The 17,754-nt window shown below is 54.8% G+C and overlaps 1 protein-coding gene across 1 annotated transcript in view; it reads right to left on the bottom strand.

Annotated features, from left to right (window-relative positions):
• Positions 1-17,754, bottom strand: part of WSCD1 (WSC domain containing 1) — a 39,966-nt gene that overhangs the window by 16,332 nt on the left and 5,880 nt on the right. Inside the window, exons 2-5 of the mRNA XM_054575634.1 lie at positions 13,764-14,467; positions 8,851-8,965; positions 7,058-7,242; positions 2,789-2,910 (exon numbers count right to left, since the gene is read on the bottom strand). Coding sequence (XP_054431609.1) covers positions 2,789-2,910; positions 7,058-7,242; positions 8,851-8,965; positions 13,764-14,190 — 849 coding nt within the window. The 5' untranslated portion in view covers positions 14,191-14,467. The remainder of the gene's footprint in view (positions 1-2,788; positions 2,911-7,057; positions 7,243-8,850; positions 8,966-13,763; positions 14,468-17,754) is intronic.

Here is a 17,754-nt window from a genome sequence, read left to right as displayed (position 1 = left end):
CAATGAGGACAGATGTACAAGGTGCTAAAGTGCAAAATGGTAGGAGAGATCAAGCGCCTGCAGGTACCTTTGGCACAAGCTCCAATGTGAAATTGCAGCAATGTGGACGTGTGCCAGTAAAAATGAAGAAAGGCCGAAAATAGATGTTGAAGAGTTTTAAATCTGAAAGCTGTGTGTCTGTGATCACAAGGCAGAAATCTCTGGGCCCTCGTGGGCTGCCCTCAAGGAGGCGCCCTCAGAATACTGGGATATCTACCTAGGAGGCTGCTTTGAAGTCGCTATCCCTAAAAGGAGACTCACAGGGCGCCTCATTCCCCTCTCCTACATCGCTGATGGGGGGATAAAATTAATATAACCTTGGCCAAGGGCAACATGGCAACATTTACTAACATGATGAGGGCACAGCCTGTGACCCAGCATCTCCCTGGAACTCTATCTCACAGATCCGTCGAAACAAAACAAGCCACCCACAAGGAGAGCCATTGCAGCCTTGTTTGTAAAAGCAAAAGACTGGAAACAAGCTAAATGTGTAACAGCAGGGGATTGGTTAAATAAATTATAGGACATCCGTGTAATGGAATAAAAGATTGGGAAAGCACTTTCCTTGCCAATAGGGAGCAATCGCTAAGACAGATTGTTAAGGAAAAGGAGTCCGGTACAGGGGAGCGGGAGTGGCTCATTCCCATCTGCGGGTTTGCAAACGAATAATGGCTCTGAAAGAAGCAACTGCTTGAATAGTTACAGACTCTTTCTGAGAGTGGACACAGGAAGTCAGGGCCAGAGGCTATCTCCAAGGGAGGACAGATACTAGGGGTGTGCAACCCCGGGGCGAGAGGAAGACTCTCCCCTCTGGGCACTTTGGTGTCTTTTTATTGTGTTCCATGCGAGCATATTACCTATTACAAATAGTTTACGACCCCAAGGACACATGGCAGTGTTGTCTGTTTCCTGTCGCGTCCTCTTGTTTCTTCTCCTCTCTCCTGGTGCCTGCTCGCTGCACCCACCCTCCTGGTCCCCCTCCCTGCAATGCCACACAAAGGGAGCAGCACGAACGCACAGGGGCGCTGCATCAAGAGTGGGCTGTCCGACAGTCACTCCACGCCCATGTGTGAACCGGCGCTGGCTGAGCAGCAACCAGGGATCAGAGCATCTCCCCTCAGGGGGCGCTGGGAGGGACTCGGAGGGTGAAACCAGAGCACTGGCGGGCACAACGCCCAGCGCACAGGACACCTCCCCAGGCCTGCAGCCCAGCCAGGCTCCTCGGACTCCCGCGGGGCTCTCCAGGGACCTGCTCTGACTGCAGGTGTGAAGGCAGCCCCGGGAAGCAGCTTGTTTCCTTGCGCGCACACAAGCAGGTGTCCCTGTTGCCTCTACCCCGGGCTCTGCTCCCACGAGGGGGAGAGGGGAAGCAGAGATCCTCAGGCCAGATGTCTGCAAATCAACAAACTGTTCATGGCTCGCTGCATGTGTCTTGTGATTCCCTGATGCCCAAAGACATCCTTGGCAGAGGCTTTGGAAGTGCTGGACAGGCAAGAGAGCCACATCAAAGGCTGCAGGCGTGCAAGGGGAAAGCGCCCACGGAAGGCTTTGTCTCCACCCACTTCCAGGGGAAGCATCTCAAGAGGGCTGAGAGCACCTTAGTTAAGCTAGCCGTCAGCTGAGGACGGGTATCTCCCATCCTCAGGGGGTGTACCTGTGGAGGGCCGGCTCCTTCATCTGCCTTCCCTGAGGCCCACTTCTTGTGCCCTTCAAACCACCAGCAGGCTATGGAGCTACACTGAGTTCAAATCCTGCCTCCCCCCTTACTGTTTGTGTGACCTCGGGCAGAAGGCTCAAGCTCTCCCTGTCTGTTTCCTCATCTGCAAAATGCAGATAATCATAGCAACTATCCCGTAGGGTTGTTGAGATGATTAAATGGGTTAACATTTTTGGGCGTGGAACAGTACCTAGCACGGGATAAAAGATCAACACACGTTAGCTACTGTTGACAACTACCATCACCTTCATCATCATCATCATCATCATCATCATCATTGCCAAGGCCCTCCTCTCTCCTACCCCACTGTTACAATGCCAGGTATTGGGGTCCCATCAAAGCTCCTGAAACCCCGTACATAGGAGCAGCCCCAAACCCCAGCCCACTGCCACGGAGGGACATCTCTGGGGCTGCAGCATCAGAGCAATCGGGACTGCTGGGCACCATCCCCAGACCTCAGCGCTCTTTGTACAGTCTCTACAGCCTCCCTTAGCAACTCCCTGTACTGTCTTTTGCAAGCCCTATCTTGGCCAACGCTCCCACCCCAAAGCTAACATGCACTGCAGGGACAATGGCCCTTGGTGCCCAGCGCAGCCCTTGCAGAGAGTCAGTTCCACCCCTCCGCCCAGGCTGAGCCAAAGGTGCCCGCCTGACTCCAGCCTCTGAAGTCAGATTCGTGCCCCAACACTGTCAGCACACGTAACGGAAAATCCACCCGCTGTCCCCAAGTCCCGAGCCAGCATCTTCTTGCTGCCAAACCAAGTCTTAAAATTTAACATCTGACACTTGTGCCAAGAGCTCATGTCGAGAAAGGCATGATCCTTTCAGCTTTTACAACCTTTGCTGACAATTCCCCACCCAGCCTGGAATCACCACCCTGAGCAATGGGCTCCCGGCAGGCGCCCTCAGCGACGTCTATGGCGGGGCCTGCCGCTCTGAGAGTGGGCAGGCGTCTGCGGCCCGGCACCGGCACTGCCCCCGCTCTGAGACCACCGCACACGTTGGACTGTGGTGGAACACAATTGGTCTTACTTTCTGGGCACAAAATCCCGAACACGTCTCCACTGTCACGTTGGCCTGTATCAGGGAGTCGGGGAAGGCGTGTGTGATGTTCTCCGGCAGTCGGAAGCACCCGCGGTAGGTGACTGTCCTCCCTAAGGGAAAAAAGGGGTTCCGGTGAGAAACCCTGCTCCTGATTGTTACTGTCTGATCCAAGGGAAGCTGGTGGCTTCAGATCCTGAAACAGGTGTAACTGTCCTCAGGAGGGGCAGATTTCACATCAGAGAAGGCAAACCGCCCTGGATGGGGTGTGGCCAAGCCAAGCTCCTGAGAGAAACCAGGCACCAGAACCTCGGTCACCCAGGGTCACTGACAAGGGGCCACTTGTCTGAAGTGAAGGTCTCATTCTTGCTGCCAGCTCTCGGGGGATGGTGTCCTTCCTCCCTCCCTCCCTCCCTTTCTTCCTTTCTTCCACAAATCTGGATTGTACACCCATCAATGTGCCAGATTCTGCATGAGGTGACCCAAGAGGCTGGCAACCTGGAAAAGTCTATGACTTCCCCGTGAATGTGTGGAAAGAAAAGTCGATTTGGAAATCCGAAACCCTGCCACAGTCCCTCTCACTGTGCCATCGAGTCTACCTCTGTTTTGCTTCCTCCCCAATCTGGAAGTCCCACCAAATTCTAGGAACACTCCTTAAGCCCCTGTTACAGAGGAAGCCTCTGGCCATGCTGTTCTCCAGACCTTCTGGTGGGAAACTGTAGATCCCCAGTTGGCTTCCCTGGTGCTGAACAAACCTTCTGGAATGTTCCGGCACTAACTGCTCATACTTCTTCTTCCAGACTCATCAGTTTCTCTAGACAGCATCCTGATTCTCACCCCCAGCCCCTCTGAACACCATGTCTCCTGGTGCTCAGCGTCTCCACCTGCTCCCTCTGCCTGTCACCGCTCGTGACCAGCCACAGACACCCTCCGCAGCCAGTGCTGCAGTGGGAGGGCTCTCCATGCAGAATGGCAACGCAGGACCAGCCCTGGGTCTGGAAGCCCATCTGATCAACCCCATGGCCAGTGGTATGGACGTCAGCACACCAAACTCCTGGCACAAATGAAGGAAAGCAGCCTGGTGCCAGGAAAACAGTCCAGGCTGAGCATCCTAATGGCTGGAGGTCAAGTCCTGGCACCGCTGGTGACTTGCTCTGACACCTGGCCATGTCATGCACTCAGAGACTGCTTCCTCACCTGCATAATGCCTGGCAGGTAGAGCTGTTCTGAGGGTCAACAACACCCACAAGCCAGCCCCTGATGTGGCTGCCCATAGGGCCTGGGGCGCTGGCTTGTGCGGGCTCACTGAATTCCTTCCTGTCCTGTGGCATGAGTGGGCCCCCAAAGAACAAAACAGCTAGATGGACTGGGCAGTGGTCCTCAGCCAGCTGCTCTGGGTGGGACAGACCCCGGGAGACAGGCTCCAGGGCACGCGACAGAGAGGATAACCAGCATAGGCTGGGCACAGAGGGGTCAGGGTCACGGGCATCCCCGGCTGCAGGGACAGCTCCAGGGGGAGGCTGCAACTGCGTCGCCCCTGTACTCCCCACCCCCAGCCCTGACTCTGACACACAGCAGGTGCCCAATGAGGGCGGAGCGGATGAACAAACCGAACACGACAGGGCCCAGGAGAGCCCAGTGCACACTGCAATGCCAGAGCTGCTGGGGACGGCAGCCTCAGCCGCCTCGACACATCGTCGCTGAGTGACTGCCAGGGAAGGGGCTGTCATCTAGCGCAGCCTCTCCACAACCCCCTCCTCACTTCCCAGGTGACAGCCCCAGGGCCGCTCAGGGCAGAAGGACACCTTCAAGATGAAGTCACTGATGAGCTGCTCTGTTCCTGCCTCTGATCCCACCTCTGATCCCAACCTGGGGAGCACATTCACGGCTCCTATTCCTGTGGGTGCTCCTTGCTAGGGACAAGCTGACATTTAACATGGGTGGTCACCTGCTTGCCTCTTAACAGAGATCCTGCCGGCTTATCCCCTTGTGAAGGGAGTGGGAAGGCAAAGGTCAACCACGTGGGCTCCATGGCCCATCCAAGGGGGCAGCTCCTGCACCGTTTTCAACATTAACTGTAGCATCAGGTCCAGCCAGCTCGAGATCTGAGTCTGGCTTGAACTACTGGGCCATCTCACCCTTAACCAATGGGCAACCTCATGCAAAACTAACTCTCTAAGGGTCAGTGGCTGAGCAGGCACTGCCCCAGGTCCACGCATAGACCTGGTCCTGCTGGCGGGCAGAGGAGAGGGGTTGGGGGGTGCTATTGTTGGGACCCAGGGAAACCAAAGATCCAAGAAGCCAGTCTGGAACATTCTGATCCTTGGGAAGCCCACATGGATGCCTGGGTGACAGGGCAGAACTTGATAAATCCATGCACCAGGGCAACCTCTGCGCCAGGACAGGGCCTGGCACACAGCAGGTGTCACTGACTATCTGTTGAGTTAATGGCCTCATTGGTGAATCTTAAGGAATGTGTTGCCAGGGTTACAACCCCTGCCCCATTCCCCAACCCGGAGCCCCTGTGCCCAGATAGATCCTCCCTGATTATAAGTACTAAAGCGGTCTCGGTTGGCCGGGCCTGAGCACTAAGTCACTCTCCCTGTCACTCTGACCTCGTAAACAGTCACCATGGTTGTCAGAGCCAGGCTTCCGTGCCGTGTGGCAAAGGTTCACGGTCAGCAGAGCTCTCCCAAACACCGGTCTGCAGTTCCAGCTTCTGACCTAAGCCCACTTTTCCTGAGCTCGGCCCCGCCCTTGAACTAGTCCATTTCCTGTCCTGGAGCCCTGGCACTAGGTGCGCAGCCGGAGGCGGCTGTGTCCGTGAATCGGCGTACCGGGGCGCTGGGCTGTGCTCCATCACCAACTGCCTCCCCCTTGCAGCGGTGGGGGGCGGTCTCCCACACTCCGGCTCCTTCCCAGCCTGGCCCTGCCCACTTACGAAAAGGATGGCCCCCAGATGTGCAAAAGTGCACAGTCCTATTTATTTTATAAAGAAGCCTTTTATAATGAGTTTAAGTGGATCTGGGGCTCATCAGCTCGCAATCGGGACAAACTTGAGTTTCGGACACACGTAGCGGGGGCCCCCACCGTTGTCATCTCTATTTGAAAGCACTTTCCGTCGAAATTCTTGGGGGTTCTTGCTGTCCGAAGCATCGGCTGACTTTCCCTCAGGGCTGATTATTTCCCTGAGTTCTGTACTGAAATTGTAAGCTTATCTTCAGTGAGAATTTACCTACGGGGACTCTCTACCTGGGGTTGGCGACACAGCTCCCAGGAGGCACTGCGTTAGCCTCTGCCAGCACCGCCAGGTGGGCCAGGGCCGGCTCTTCTGGGGGAGCTTCCAGGACCAGGCCGATCGTATAAATCTGAACCTCAAAACTCATACACACGCAGGCCCACAATTACAATACAAACACTTAGGGAGATTTTTTTTATTCCACCAGAAGCTCAGGTCAAAATAGACATGTTTTCTTTCTATCTCCCTGAATTAGTAGATGATATTAAAAAACCCCAACAAAACCTACATTTTACTGACTTATACTTCAGTGAAACTGAATCCCACCATATGCAGAGGTTTCCATGTAATTCCTTATCCCAACCAGCGCAAAGCCTCCTTCTCTGCCCCATGCGGACGCTAAAACCTCAGCCTGAGGCCACTAAGCCCAGCAACTTCCCTCTGTGGAGACCCAGAGCTGCACAGCATCTTCTTGACTCTCATCTCACCATTGGGATTTTTAGTTCCCTCTGTTCTGGAGCAAGGGATGGCCTTACTTTCTTCTTAGTTTGGCCATGCACGGAAAATACTGTTTGTTTAGTTTTACCCACCGTTTCTAGGTGTTTCCTATAGCTAGGAAACTTTCAGGTTATCTGGTCCACCCCATCGCTCAAAAATCTAGGCCTGCCTCTGCCCTTTACAAAATAGACTGGAACCCAGAGAGGGAAAGCGAGCTGCCTGAGGCCGCACAGCATGTTAGAGCCATACCTAGGCCCAGGCCTAGGTCCCAGGCCTCCTGATCAGTTTCTCCCTCCTTCAGGGGACAAAGAAAAATGTGCCTCAGTTATGAACTCAAGCAACCTTTGGCACCCTCTAACCCCACTCCCCTCTGTGACGAGCCTGTCCAGGGAAGGTGATAAGAAAGGGAGGGCAGAGTTTCTGTTCCAAGTAATTTGGATGAGGGCCGACAGGTGGGCACAGGGGAGGGCGGGAGTTGGAGAGCAGGGGACAGGCAGAGCTTAGGGGGCAGCTGGCACACTCACGCTTCCTGGAGCTCGGCTGCAGCTCCTCCACTCGGTAGACAGAGAGCCGGCCAACACCCCCGCACACGGAGCCCTTCTCCCCCTTGCACTCGTGTTTACACTCCTCTGGCCCCACGCTCATCACCGGGAGCCGGTTCCCGCAGTAGCACTCCGCCCCAGCCTCCAGGCCGGCGTAGACGTAGGACCTGCAGGGAAAGGGAGGCCTGGGGTGAGCTGCCCGTGGCCCAGAGCTACGCTGGGGCCCTAAAGGCACTGAGTCTGGATGGCAGAACGACAGCTGGGTCTGGGGCCAGGAGGAGGGCTGGGCTTGAAGCAGAGGTCAGGTCTGGGTGAGGGGGTGGGGCCGGGGGCCATGGCCCGCAGCAGGTGGCTGCCCTCGGCGGTCAGTCTCAGCCAGGCTCCGGGGTCATCTGCCCCGGTTTAGGGGACAGTCTTTTCTTTGTGATAAGCTAACTGAATCAGCCCCATGGGCTCCTCTTGTTGGCCCTGGGCTTGGACCCCTAAGGTGCTATCCATGGGAACAGATTATGATGTATCTACAGCAGTGGTGTGCTGTTAGTTGGTTCTGAGGATGGGAGGGAAGGAGCCCTAATTGATGGCATTTGCTAATTTCTGTAGGTGATGTCAAGTTACCAATGGTTTATTAACGGGCTTATCACGTTTCTACAACTTCGCTCTCATGAGCCAGCCAACACGCCACTGGTCCCCAGCGCCCCCACATGTTACAAACGGGCCCCCGGCAGCCTCCTTCCCCCAAAAGGCACTCTTACCCGCCTCTGCCCAGTTGTAAGGCTGTAGGTAAAGAAAGATAGCAAATGGACCCAATGTTGTATCACACAGTATTTTAACTGTGAAAAGAGGCCAACACTTCCAAACTCCCACCTCCGTGGACCTGGGTATAAAAATCCCAGATTAAAAACCCAAACACAAGCTCCTGATCCTCACTGGGCCCCTCGCGAGCTGTGTGACCCTCAATGCCACTTCCTACCTCTGAGTCTCCGTTTCCTTAACCGTTGGGAGCATAACATGAGAATGTGTCAGCCTCAGTTTTAGCTCTCGCTAGACTAGAAAGCACACTTGACAGGGACCCTGCCTTTTCCTTCGCTGGCCTCAGTTTCTCCACCTATAAAATGGGCGTAACTAGTGGTTACCTAGCAGGAGGTAGTGAGGATTTATGACACAACAAATATGAAGGAATCTATGTTTCTGAAATAAACCAAGAGTACCATCTGCCGACTCTATTTTGCCCGTCTGCCACGTGAGAGCATGTGCATACATACGTGCACAGACATACACACGCACACACATGCAAAGGGCACTGGGAGCGCCTCGAGGGCGGGGGCCGTTTCCTGGTGTACACCCAGTGTCTGGGAATGACTGAGTGAGCTGGCAGTAGCGGAAAGAACAAGTCTTGTTATAAACACAGTAACTTTTCCTCCAGAGCTAGACAGGTCCTCAGGAAAATCTGGGTTAAAGCCCTTTATTCTACTTTAAACATAGAAGTAAACTGAGACCCAGGAAAGGAAAAGCACTTGGAGCGAAGTCACCCAGTAAGTCCTTGGCAGAGCTGGACTCGAACCCTGGTCTCCTGGTACCGAGCCCCGGGCTCTTTCCACAACTCCCTGCCACCTCATCAGTAAACTTTCTTTCTTCTGGACAGCTGGGACCTGACCAATCAAGCCCTGATTAGTGACACTCTGACAGCCAACTGGCAGTCAGAGTGTCCCCTCCTTGTGGGGACTGCCTCTTGGCCTCTCTTCCAGTGGAGAAGAGGGTCCGGGGCCCACACTTACCGCTCAGCGCAGGCGTCCTGGCAGTGGGAGACGGTCATCTTTCTCAAGTCAAAAAACACAGTGCCCTTCAGCGTTCTCTCCTGGCCATCGTCACTGAAGCATCCAACATAGGTGCCTGAGGGCGGAGAAGCAGAGCAGACTCAGGCCCCGAGAGAGGGAGGGCTCCTAATCACAGCACCCCCCGCCCTCAGGAAATGCCAAGGCAACCCCCGGTCCTTCCTGGCCAAGGGGACCTCTCAGGGAAGCCAGGGGATGAGGCTGTGGTCCCACTTTCCCAGTAGTGCTTCTGGATACTTCCATCCTGTTCCCTTCCTGCCCCTTTTCTTAGTTGATGGCCCACTGTCCCCCTAGACAGGGACCTGGTGTCAGTGTGAATACTACGTTCTTCCACCCCAACTCAGCAAGTCTTGCTGGCTTCAGTATTGGGTTGGCCAAAAAATCTGTTATGTTTTTTTCCATAAACTAAAAGACACATTTTTCATTTTCACCAATAACTTTATTGATTTGGATATTTTGAGTATGTTGGCTATTTCCCGTTACTGGCTTCTAGTGGGTAGAGGCCGGGGTGCTGCTAAACATCTTCCAATGCATAAGACAGCCCCACAGCAAAGGATTATTTGGCCAAAATGTCAATAGTACCAAAAAACTTTGCAAACCTGTTTTGACATGTTTGATCAGTCACAACACGTTCTCCATATCCTGCACAAACCTTTTTTTGTATTTCAGTTGCATTTTTGAAATATTGCATCACCATAATACATCAAAAATGTTGTGTATCTTCTTCCATCTTCAAAATTAAAATGGCTGCAGAAAAATTAACCAATTTTGATGTTTTTCTTAAATACATGCTGCTATGACAGCTATCGCAATACAATCTAACAAAATTGGGGTTTTGAATGAAGTTAAAGACAAGTAAGCACAACTAGAGCCATCCTATGGGAAAAACGGAACGGACTTTTTGGCCAACCCAACAGCTGCCCTGAATCCTCTTCTTCCCCAATCCCTACCTTTCCTAGGTTTAGAGAGGCCTCCCTATCTCCACAAAAGTCCCAAGGGGCAGGTTCTGTCACCTCCTTGTAATTCAGAAGGCAGAAATTAATTGTGGAAACTGATCTTAGCAATATAAACAAGATCTTGCAAACAGATAGAATTATTTCAAGAAAAAAAAAACAAAAAACCCAGCTGTCTCCGAAGCAAGCAAGCCCCCATCACTGGAGGTGTGTAAGCTCAGTCTATTAGCCTGTAAGAGAGCCGTGCTGTATGGGGCTCAACAAGACCAAGGACTGCTGGGTCCTCGCCAGTCCAGGCACCTCTGATACGCCTCTGGAGGAGGACATGACACCGCAACGCAGCGGCAGTGCCGACCCAACCATGCACATGCCAGTGGGAGTCTGCAGCAGCCCTGTCCTGTCACCCTAAGAGAGGGAGGTATCTCTCCCCCTTCCAGGCAATGACCCTCTCGTGATCCCATCAGCACACATGTGGCCACACCCCGTGTCCTTCCATAGGCACACGCTACACCCCTCCACTCAGGACTCCCAGACCCCCAGACCCTGAAAGCTTTACTCTCTGGTTATGTAAAGTCTCAGGACCCCAGACACCAGAATGGACCACTGCAGAAAGATTTCCCCCAGGTCAGCGAGGATGAGCTGCTTGCCTCCTCAGCCTCCTACTTAGTATAAGAAAACTAATGTTTCAGAAATTTCTCATGTATTGCTCAACGAAGAAGAAATTCTATTATAGCTTTCAATTAAACATCCAAAACACAAGCTCGGGGGTTGTTAAACATTTATCACTGTTGGTGAGAAATTAACCTACAGGTTGTGAAGGTACTTGGGCTCAAGACGCCTGAGGAATGGTACGTACCTGTATCTGGGGGAATAAGGAGCAGCTTTTGGGAATGGGCTGACTTAGGTTCAAATCCAGCCTCCATCATGATCTGGCTGTGTGACCTGGCATGTGCAGCTTCTCCTCCCTGAGCCTCAGCTTTCCCACCTGTGAAATGGGGCTGTGCTCCCGTGGAATTCATGGGGTGGTGGTGAGAATTCCATTACACACAGGAAGTGTCTAACACAAGGCGTGGGATGTTGCTTGTGCTCAGTCATGACTGTTGTGTCAACATTTCATGTTTAATAATAAACATTTAAAAATTGCTTTACTTCCCTGAAACTCAAATTCATCATTACATGGCAGTAGCACCATATACATATAAGGCTGTTTGAAATTAAACGAGATAACAGACGTACATCTATCTACACAGAACAATGCTTTGCCATTAACAGATGTTCGAATAAATAACAGCTATGATTATTCTGATCCTATACTCTAACCTGGGACCTGGTGTGATGATGGATCAGTAAGTAGCAGCTGAAAAATTAACACATTCATAAAAGGCAGAAAGAACTGGTTTCAATCAGTCAGGCTTGGGTTCTTTGGAAAACAGGGAGTGGCTAACCAGTCAGCAGCTGGCCCTCTGTTGGCACTGACCAGTCTTGGGGGGAGCCCTCGCCTGGCTGGCCTGGGCTCAGTTTGCAGCAGGGTCCTGAGCCGCAGATGGCCTGCCTCTCCGTGAGGAGGAGGTGAGCCCTTTCTTCTGGAAAGATAATGAACGGCCTTTCTAACTCCCTGACAGGGGCGAGGATGTGCAGAAAGAAAAGGACTTCCGAGGGATACGCTGGGACACATTCTGAGGTGGATTTATTACTTTCGGCTGAAATGGAGGCAACGCATTATTGTCTGTGACTCCACATCTGTTCATTTGCACATCAAAATGGACATGCCGTGCGGCTATTAATGATGGCTTTGGAGATATTGGAATGTCTTTGGAAATTACTATCAATAAAAAACAAACTGGCTATGGAGAAGTTACTATTTTTCCCCTAGTAAACTTACTGACATTTTATTCCATTATGGATGTTGTCCAAGGTATAATGAAATGCTCAGTGATTGATGGAGCCTCCTGCAGCTTCCGCGGCTCGCGGGATCCCTTTTCAGGAGGATGGCAGGCTGCCCGCGCCTCAGAGAGACGCCCTCTTTGTGCGCAGCCCCGACAGCTGTCCCGAGGGCTGGACGGGGGGCTACCCTCCACCAATGAGGCCTGACTGGCCGTGTAGGGCCCCCCGAGGGGACGGAGGCTCCCCGAGGGCTTTCGGGCCAGCGCCCCGCCCCTCCCCGCTTTCTCTGAAGATTTCCAGCCCGGGACACAACTGCCTCTCCCAGAGTACACGTCCTCCCTGAAATCGTGGGGGATATTAAACATATTTAATAACCTATGGGAGGTTACTGACCATTCGGAATTGCTACCATTCAACACTACAACTGGATGCTGCTGTTCCTGCGGTACCGAGCATTAACCTTTCACTTGCTGGGTCCTAGGGAGGTTTGGGGGTCTCTTTGGGGGGGGGAAGCCAGAGTGTATACGGCACCCCAGGGACGCGGGGCTGTAACCGTGCCAATATTTTAACAACTGATAAGGCCATACTGGTATTTAATAGCTGAACTAACCACAGCCCTTCGGTCTTCCCTGGAGCCCCTTCCATCACTTCCTTGAGTCACTGGAGATGACTTAAAGCAAAGGGGTACCCACTGGGTCTCCTGGACGTACGAACTCTACACCCAGGGCTATAACTAGGTCACCCTGAGCCTTCCCCTCTGCTGGCCAGTCACGCTGCAGTCAGGTTATAAAGAACTAGTCCTTTCTGTCTAATAAGCCCAAAGCCCAACAACAGCCGGACGCTTTCTGGGTGCCCCTCCCATGCAGGCCCCATGACTGGGCCCTGCACGGAGCCTGTGGAACTCAGTGCAAGAGCCCCGACCGGAAGCCAGCTGTCCCTATGTTGGACTCCCAGCAGTGTGACTGCGGCAGGAGTGATCGTGCCCATGTCCCCAGGCCCTGCTGCTTCCAGGCTGCACTGAGATGCCTGCTCGCCCCTCGTCCCGAGTCCCCACCTGCTCCGTCGCACACCCTTCGCTGGCTGTCTCCCCTTCCCTGTCTCACTCTCACTCCCTCACAGTGGTCCTGGGGTCCCATCCCAAATATACCATGTGCACTGGAACTCTTGTTTCAGGGTTTGCCTGCAGGAACCCAAACTAAAAGAAGGACCTCGGGAATTTACTTAAGTTCTTCGTGCCCCCGTTTCTTCATCTGGAATATTAGAATATAATAATGGTGCCCATAAATAGCACATTTACAGGTACATAGGAAATGTCATATGAGTTAGCCTTTTTTATTAAATAATAATAGCTGCCAGTTACTGAATGCCAAACAATACACTAGGTCCCCCAGCCCAGTGGTCTTCAGCTTAGAGGCAGAGCAGAATCTTCTGCAGGGCGCGGCTGCACGGCCCACGGCCCATGGCCCCTGCCCCAGAGCTCGGGATTCAGCAGGCCTGGGAGAACCTGAGAATGGGCACTTGTAAGCAGCTCGCTGGTGATGCTGAAGCTGCTGGTCTGGGACCCCGCTTTGCAAACCACTGCTTTACACGATCACATTTAGTCCTCACAAGAACCCTGGGGTAGGTCTCTCTCTTCATGTCAGAGGGACCCGGAGAAATTAAACGACATGGTCAAGGTTACGCAGCGAGTCTGTGGCTAAGCCAAGAGTCAAGATGAGAATGGTCTGAGCCCAAGGCCTGAGCTCTAAGTGACCTACTCACACATCTTGGCCTTGAGCCACATGGATGTCCAGCTGGTGAGAGAGCAAACTTCAAAGGGCTTCCCATCATGGGCCCTTCCTGTGTCCTGCAGAGCAGGAGGGAAGGAACAATCTGTGAAGCCCGTGGGCCTACAGCGCCTACTTCTCAGCTGCCCCAAGCGCTGGAGAAAGGGGCCACCAATTCTGGGACCCCGAGCAGGGCTCCTGAGAGCAGCTCCCAAAACACACCCTAACAGGGAAACCGGGGCTGGGCACCCACCTCTGCTGCTGGCGGCTGGCCTGGGGGCCTCGGGGCCCAGGGCGGGCAGCCCCTGGGGGTCACCCATGAAGTGGTGGAACCAGCGGCGCCGCAGCTGGCGCAGCTCCGAGTTGCGGCTCCGGAGCCAGCGGGGTCCAGGCCGGGGCCGGGCCAGGGGGCTCTGTAGCACGTCCACGCCGAGCAGCAGCTCTGGGCTGACACGGGGGTCCTGCAGGGCTCTGCTGTCCAGCAGGCCCACGCCCAGCGCCATGGCGGCCACGGGTAAGGCCTGCAGGGAGCCAGGTGCCCGGGGACCCTGTGGCAGGGCCACTCGGGCCCGCTGCAGCAGCAGCAGGCTGCCGGTCATCAAGTAGGCGGCCGTAAGGAAGAAGAGCAGAAACTGTGTTCGGCGGAGAAACTTCTGGAGTCGGAAGAAGGGTTTGGCCATGCCCCTGGGCGGCAGGGCTCCTGGCTGGAGCCTGGGGATGGCTCCTAGCACCCGGGCGGGAGGGAGGCCTGGGCCTCCGGAGGCGTCATCTCCGCATCGTGGAGCCAGCCTGCGCTCCCCGGGGGTTACTGTTCCTCCTGCCCCGTTTCCAGCAGGTGCTCAGATGACACCATCACTTATCTCCAGCCACTGGGCCCTGCAGCGGCAGCTTCCGCCTCCACGTCAGGCCCTTCGCCATCCCTGAGCTCTGTCGACTCTCGTCTCCTGGTTCAGAGACCTGGAGAAGCAGAGAGAAAGCACAAGATGAAATGGGAGGGCCCACCTGGGAGGGCCCACCCTCCACCCCCAGCCCCTCCTCAGGGTCGGGAGCTCCTCACTGCTGGCTCCGTTTACCCCAGCGGTGGCTATGTTGCAGGAGCACTGGACAGGGAGCCGGGTTCAAACCTCAGCTCTGCCCGTGGCTGGCTGTGTGACATCGGGCCAGTTACTGAACTGCCTGGGCCTCAGCTTCCTCGCCTCTTAAATGGGAAGAATGCTGTCCCCCGAGCAGCGGCGAAGACGCAGTAACGACAGCGTCATGAAAGGGGGAGAGCGGCGGCAGCCCTGTACTGACCCCATACTAAGTGTCAGGTGCTCAGCTAAACGTGTTCAGTGTTTCCTCAGTCAGCCCTCCCACCAGCCCAGCGAGGTAGATGCTGTAATATCCCCACACAACAGATGAAGAAACCGTGGCAAAAGGAGGCAAGGAAACTTTCCCAGGCACCGTTGGTGGACAGAGAAGCCACGGTTTGGAGCAGTCTGTACTCAGAGGCCGAGCTCTGAACTACACAGGCAGCCCAGCCTGCAGACAGACACCGCCGCATGTAAGAGCACCCTGCCTGGGGCACAAGTGCACAGTGGGTGCTCCATACGCGCGTGCAATCCGCCGACTCCAGGGGCACAATGCCACTGCAGGCTGTGTTTTGGGAACTGCTTTGCAGAGGCTGGTCGGCTTTAACACAGGAGTGGGTACAGGGGCGGGGGAAGACTTCCACAGTCTTCCCAGGCTTCCTCAAGGCTACAGGCCAAAGGAACAGGACTGCCCAGGGCCCCGCCCCTGCGAACGGAGGCTGGGGTGCCCGACGACGCAGAGAAGGCGGAAGGGCTCTCAGAGCAGCCTTCCAGGGTGGCCCTCTGCCCCCAGGGCTTAGCGCTCACGCCGTGCTTCGGTTCCCGTTAGCAGGGCCTCCGAAGTGTGCTGTACGGGCTGGCAGAGGGCTCCGCAGCTGCCTCGGGCCAGGCGGCTGCATGAGGAGGGCCCTCAGCACAAGGCCATGCTTGTCCCAAGAAGAAAGGCTCTGAGGAGCGTGACTAAGCCGCTGCCCGTAACTAACGTGGCCCGGGACCCCCGCCAGCCTCGCGCGGCCCCTCAATGGCTGCTCTGTGCACTGCGAGCAGCCGGCCGGGTGTGAGAGGAAAGGCAATGTTTGGGCTCTGCGGCCTGGCATTCCAGGGGTGAAGATCCAGAGGAGCCCAGACCAGCACGATCCCTTCTGACTAAACACTGACAGCTGCCAGGCGCTCAGGACTCTGGGGAGGACAGGGATCTGGGAATACGAGGTGTCTGTCCTTAGGCTGGAGTGGGGGCGGCAGGTTGGGGAATCAGCAAATGAAGATGGAATTAAACTCTGAGTCAGGAAGCCATTTCAGATGGGCTTCCAGAGCTTTTATTTTCTCTCTAAGCTGGTGCGCGCCAGGCCCACCCCAGCCAGCTTGTCAGATCTGTAAAACCACAGAGAAAATCCCAAGAAATCCCGACTGATCTCCCTGTCTCCAGCTTTGGCCCCTCCGATCCATCCTCCACAGGGCTGCCAGGGTGATCCCCTAACACGCAAATGTGATCACAGCACGCCCCTGCTCAAAGCCCCTTTCAATAGCTCTCCGTGGCTTTGGGATAAACTCCAAGCTCCTTAGCACAGCACACAAAGCCCCTTCATGAGTCGACCCATCCCATTCATCTCTTGCCAGCCCCTTTCCTTTGGCTTCCCCATCATGCATTCATGCGTGTGCGCGCGCGCGCGCGCACACACACACACACACACACACACACACACACACACCACGGTCCGGCACACCTACCACAGCACATCTGTCTTGGCGCCTTTGTACATACTGCCTCTTATGTCTTTCCCTCCCTCTTTGCCCAGTGAATCCCTGTGTTTCCGCCATGGCTCAGCCTGGGAGTGTTACTTCCTACGAGAAGCTTTCCCTGACTGCCATCCCCCCACCGGTATAGGATCCTCTGTCTTCCCACAGCCCACAGCTGACCCTGTCCTGGCGCTGACATCCTGGGAAGATTCTGATTGTCCGTCTGCTTGTCAGTCATCCTGGGAGGACTGTGATTGACTCAAGGCTGGAGGTCAAACCCCATTCAGTTTGGTAACTTGGGCCTCCAGCGTGAGGCCTGGCAGTGCAGGCGCTCAGTGACGTTTGTTTCTGAACACATTTTTAAAGATGAATGATAAGATAAATTGACAGGTGAATCGTGATACCAGAAGCCCGTTCCTGAGGGGTCTTAGGGCAATGAAATCTCAAGTTCCACTTATCCAGAGCTGTGGGCACTCAGCCTGACAAGCAGGAGACACGGAGCGATGCATGAGCACAATTAAATAAGGCAGCTTAACACAGCTGAAGTCTTTCAGGCACACGGAAGTTAACAAGGTGCCTGAGGTTTATATGTTATCCTTTCTCGACTGTAATTCCATAAAGAGGGGTTTCCAGGGCTGCTCACAAAGGGCTTCTGGTCGCAAGACTAGGATTCTATCAGCACAAAGTCCTATACAATTTAATAAAGGGGATAAGGAAGGGCTCCTGCTCTGGAAAGAAAGGTCCTGAGAAGATGGAGCAGCAATGTGGACAGTTCAGAATTTGGAAGATGTGGTGTGGATCCCATACACATTTTATGTATAGGATTTGGACACGAGCTATAAGCCGGGGTGGCGCACAGTGGGCGGGCCATCGTCAGGGCGACAATGAGGATTGTACTGATGGCACGCAAGTGCCTCAAGGCCTTCCGAAGTCCTCTCTGGGGCACCCCCTTCCCCGAGGGGCTGTCCCTGCTCTGGGGAGGGGAACAGTGCGTATGTAGGCAGGGGTCCGCCTCTTTCAGGCCAGAGCTGCCACTCCAAACTTCTAAAATCACAAAGCCAATTCCCAGCTCAGAACACCTGCCGTGGGCTGCTGGGGGCGGCCTGCCCGAGACACCAGGAACTTGTCCCCCTGCCCTGGACTTCTGCCACACTTCCCACCTATATTATACTTGCCAATCACCCCCACTCTCTGCCATGCCCACCTCTCCTCCCAGCCCCTCTAGGGCACAGATCACACATGATTTATCGCCACGTCCCCGGATCCCAGTCCTCAGCCTGCAAGGCAGGGCTGGCAGCTGCTTGCCGAGTGACTGAACCGGAAGGGGGCGGGGGGCGGGCTGGGTGATGGGGGGTGCCCGCCGGGGGCTTGCAGCCGAGCCACGAGGTCCGTGGGACAGCAGAACTCGCCAGCCCCTGGGGGGATGCCTAGTGGTGC

Source organism: Pteronotus mesoamericanus, unplaced genomic scaffold (genome assembly GCF_021234165.1).
Source record: "Pteronotus mesoamericanus isolate MK-2021 breed Mesoamerican mustached bat unplaced genomic scaffold, CSHL_Meso_final contig_317, whole genome shotgun sequence".
NCBI classification, from domain to species: domain Eukaryota; kingdom Metazoa; phylum Chordata; class Mammalia; order Chiroptera; family Mormoopidae; genus Pteronotus; species Pteronotus mesoamericanus.
The sequence above is the reverse complement of the archived record's forward strand: the minus strand, read 5'-3'. Positions and strand labels throughout refer to the sequence as shown.